The sequence below is a fragment of the Scatophagus argus genome, chromosome 3, assembly GCF_020382885.2.
Source record: "Scatophagus argus isolate fScaArg1 chromosome 3, fScaArg1.pri, whole genome shotgun sequence".
NCBI lineage: Eukaryota > Metazoa > Chordata > Actinopteri > Scatophagidae > Scatophagus > Scatophagus argus.
Window position 1 is genome coordinate 15326687 of NC_058495.1, and position 4412 is coordinate 15331098.

At 41.9% G+C, this 4412-nt stretch overlaps 1 protein-coding gene across 2 annotated transcripts; it reads right to left on the reverse strand.

The window, feature by feature from the left end:
• Nucleotides 1-147: 147 nt before the first annotated feature.
• smug1 (single-strand-selective monofunctional uracil-DNA glycosylase 1) lies at nt 148-3100 on the reverse strand. Of its 2 annotated transcripts, XM_046384028.1 has the most exons (3): nt 2883-3100; nt 2587-2782; nt 148-1679 (listed from the first exon to the last, which is right to left on the reverse strand). In XM_046384028.1, exons 2-3 carry the CDS (start codon nt 2620-2622, stop codon nt 1149-1151), a joined length of 567 nt encoding a protein of 188 aa, XP_046239984.1. In that variant the 5' UTR covers nt 2623-2782; nt 2883-3100; the 3' UTR covers nt 148-1148. The 2 variants fall into 2 exon arrangements, with proteins under 2 accessions (XP_046239984.1, XP_046239982.1); XM_046384026.1 differs by having other exon boundaries at nt 2587-3100.
• Nucleotides 3101-4412: the final 1312 nt, after the last annotated feature.

A 4412-nucleotide genomic window follows, 5' to 3' on the forward strand; every position in this document is an offset into this window, starting at 1 on the left:
AAAACAACATGGAATTTCGTGATGATTACATAAATAACTTGTGATCTCGAGAAAACAAGTAAAATTAATTTGTTATCATGGGAAAACAGAGGAAATAATATGTTTATTGCATGTCCTTTTAAGGCTTCTGTAGAAAGTGATTTCGTCTTTCAGTCTCAAATCTTTATTTAAACAGAAAGGATTTCATTTCAAGAATACTGAGCCCAGAAATGCACATAAACCCACATAAACAAAATAAATGACAATTAAAAAATAGTTTAAAACAAAGTAACAATTCAGCATGAATACTGACACCTGTACAACTTTTTTTTTTTTTTGGCCATATCAGAATATTTCTGAACTGTGTAACGTCACGGTCATTGTGTGTGTGCAAAGTGTGTACTTGTATTTCTTCCCATGGACTTCTTTTTGTGAACATTCAAGACTTAGTTTATTTAACATATGCATAACGGTTACAGTGACAGCTGTTCAGTCTGGTGAATTAATACAGGGTATATGCAGGTATATTAAAATGTCTAATGTGCCATATGTATTGTACTGCAATTTCAAATGTATTTCTTATGTCACATTTAGAAGTCACTGTGTGTGCCCCAGGCTGAATTCAAAGTTTAGACACACACACACACACACACACCCTAATATTAAGTTTAGTGCTTTTCCCCCAAGCTATGGCCTTATGAAGTTTAATGAACGCAATAAAACTTAAAAACCCTGAGCTTATGTTTTGAATATAAACTTATACATACAATAAATGTATGTATGTAAGTAAAAGCAGCTTATAAATACATTCATGTATAAATGTATCATGTATTTTTTTTTTTTTTTCTTACAATGAATGGAGTTATTCACTGATCGGGAAAGAAACAAACAGACTTTCATGGAAGAAGAAGTGCAGTTGCTGAACAGATGTATTTATGGCATTAGTGATAACAGCAGTGAAGGCCTTAGTGTCATACACGCTCTGCTCGGAGCCGACTGCTGCTGAAGCTGAAAGTGTTTACGCAGAAGAAAAGTGAGTCTGTACTTTTTAGCAGTACACTAAACCGTTGATCACATCCCACACACACACACACACACACTGAGTCTCTTACTCGAACTCTTCACGTGGTGATCCACTGTCGGAGTGAGCGCAGAGGAGTTTGATTTGCTCACCCACTGCTGAACAGCGACATGACTCCAAGCTTTTCCAGCTTGGTTTTAGCTTCGTCCTCCCAGCCTTTATTAGCCCGTGGGTTCCTCGGCGACGGATGCATGATGCCCTCCACTCGCACGTTGACACCAGCAGCAAGCAGAGCTCGCCGCGCCCGCTGCTCTGCCACCCTCCCAACTCCGATCACCATGGAGACGCCCAGGGCCTCCACCGCCTGGCACAGTGCAGTGTCACAGAAGGCCAGGAGGGACTCCCGTTCAGCGAGAGGCAGCTCAGGGGGAGTTAAATTCTTTCCGCTGGCACTCATGAATATGAGAGGGCACAGATTGTGTACGAAACAGTGCTGGAAGAACAGTGTTGGATCAACGCACAACTTCCTGAAGAAACCCCAGAAACGTGCACCACTCACTTCACTCTGGGTGCAGGCAAGTCCCGTGATCCGTCGCTTTGGATGCTCATCAGGAGGATGACCGACCTGCCCAGTGATCTTCAGCCAATCAACAACTGACTTCACCTCACCAAAGGGAACCTGTGTAAAGAAAAGTAGGTTATTTAGCTTTCATGAACTCGTCATAGACACAAAATTCTGTTACTGCGGTACAGCAAAATTACAACAATTTCAACAGGTGAGAAATTTAATTTTGTATTAAGTAACCAGCACACCAACACCAGAAAAAAGCATGAATAAACAAAGCAAATAGCAACAACAGTGCCAGACTGGACATGATTTCCTCATGAATACATGTATGTTTCACCACATATTTCACAGACAGTGGAGGCCCTGAGCAGCTCCTTCAGCGGCAGACTACAGACTGCTACACCCTCAGTGTAGGAAGGAGCTACAGCAGGTCCTTCATTCCCACTGCTGTTAGACTGTATAATTCAATGGTCTAGTCCTCTTTTCCTCTCTTATGAGGACTTGTATATAGCTGTACATTGTACTGTGTCTGCTGTACTTTTTTGTAGCTGTTTTTGCACTCCTTTTCTGTTCTTGTGAGCTGTCACGACAAGTGAATTTCCCCAATGCGGGATCAATAAAGTTCATATTATCTTATATTGATCCATTACGGGGGTTTGGGGGGAAGAAATGCAGGAACAGCCTGCCTTAAGTGAGTTTTTCCAAATCAAGACGCAATTAATCACAGACACACTGAGACAACAGGATGCGAAGCTGTCTATTCTGGCTGGTAATTCAGTAATTCGACTCTTGATTTTAAATGCTTTATGCATATTCAGAAAAACACTGGCAACGTGCTGGGTCGCATGTAGATGTTCAAGAACAGAAAGACAATTATAAAATATGGCTGCCCCAGCTGAAAACAACAACAACGCTTGTTATTGTTTGGGTTCGCTACTGCGTTCACAGCAACCATCCTGATGTGGCAGCTTAGCATCCAATGAAATAAAATGCACATCTGTCTCAGTGCTTTGCTCACCCCTGTCTGCGCCATGCCGAAAGGTCCTGGATTCATCCCTAAGAACAGGATCCTTTGTCCCCCTCGACAGTACTTCTCCACGTAGCAGCGGTGGGTGTCCCAGGCGTACTCCAGCGGGTTGTAAATATACCGGACGGGGTCGCTGAAGGTGAGTCTCCGGAGGTGGGCGTTCAGCTCCAGCTCAACCTGCAGAAATCTGGAGGAGGGAGTCAGGTTGACCTCCGGGGTCGGTTTAAAATGCTGTTCCTTGGAGTCACACAAAGGCTTGTCCCCATCATGTCCACAAGCGAGCTTACCGGTCTCATCTGCAGATGTGTCGTCACCTGACATTTTATGGCTGTATCAAAAGACTTCCGGTTTGTTAGATATAACAGTACATTGACGTTACGTTTTAACAACTTCCTTAAAGTTTTGACAGTGAAAACGTATCATGCTGGAAGCTTTTTCCGTAATGAACCACAACTTCCTCCAACGCAGTATTTTCTTCTTCTGCGTCTTCCGCCGGTCCACATTCAACGCGGCCACTGCCACCTACAGCAACACTTGTGTCATTACAGCACAGAGTTGTACTTCACGTTTTTTATAGTTTGCTTGGGGGCGGTCAGGGTTAAGTTAAGAGCAGTCAGTACAGAAGCATCAGTATGGAGATTATCTTCTGATTCAGAGTCAGTTTGTGGAGGATACAGTTTGTCATGAAAAGACGCTGGCTGAGGATGTGAGCTATAAAGACTCTCTAATGCGAGTGATGCAGGATGGGATGATTTAAAAGGGTACTAGGGAAGAGTACTAGGACAACACCGCAGACGAATGTCTTTCTATGTTTTTTGCTTGTTGCTTTACAGGAACAGTTCACTTTTTTCATCCCTGTCCCTCAGTCAGCCTGAATCCACCACTGCCCAAATTAAATATTATAAAAGCTGAAAAGTCATGTATAAAACCTGATTGCAATAAAGATGTAACCAAAGGTCTGAGGCAAGCAGCAAAATTCCCTAAACAAGTCTACACAAACTGCAAAATGCACTTGAAGGTGTAACCTTTCAATTCTTCAGACATCTACGACTATTGCTTTGTCATGAGAATATTTGTTTTGGTTTTGGGTGCTTTTACTTCTATCCCTTGACCTCTTGTTTTGTTATGTGTGCTGTTATGTTCATGGCTGCATTAACCCAGGGCCCTGGGGCAAAAATAAATAAATTAAAAAAATCATCACCTATTGGGATGAAATGAAGAATGACAATTAATTGTTATTTTTTTTTATTTAGAGGATGTACCACATGAATGAAAAATATGAACTAAAACACTGAGAGCCACAAAATGATCTAACAATGCCGGACTCGTCCTTAGTTGTCTCTGTACCTCAGTGGAGCAAATTCCCAAGACCAAGTGACATGTTGTGAAAACTGGGACCTTAGGGGTCTGGGGTCTCCAGCCTAGATGGTTATCCTACCTCGCTATCACAGATCAGACCTTCAGGCTTGTCCTAACAAACTAAAGGTGGTGCCCATTCATATGATAATTATGATTAATTCAGAATACACAAACACCTTGAAATTATACTTTCAATCCATCAAATGGGAATTGTGAATTCTGGGTCTGCATTGATGCGTTTGTGCAACATTTTTAAAATCAGAAAAGGCCTACGTGGTTGCAAGATTATGCAAACCCAAGCAAACAAGTAGAAAATATGAGTGTCGAGGTTTGGTTTTTTTCTTTTTTGCTGTTGGCATGACTAAAGCAGGATTTCAAACACGGCTCACATGTCTGTGTGTGTGAAATGAAAAACACCAAATTGAGGTAAACACACCAAATGAGCACACAAAAGAAAG

Coding starts and splice junctions, on each gene's coding strand:
- smug1 (XM_046384026.1), bottom strand. CDS start 2,916: ATGTCAGGTGACGACACATCTGCAGATGAGACCGGTAAGCTCGCTTGT. Junction 1,680..2,586: donor TCGGCATGGCGCAGACAGGG/GTGAGCAAAGCA, acceptor TTCTTTACACAG/GTTCCCTTTGGTGAGGTGAA.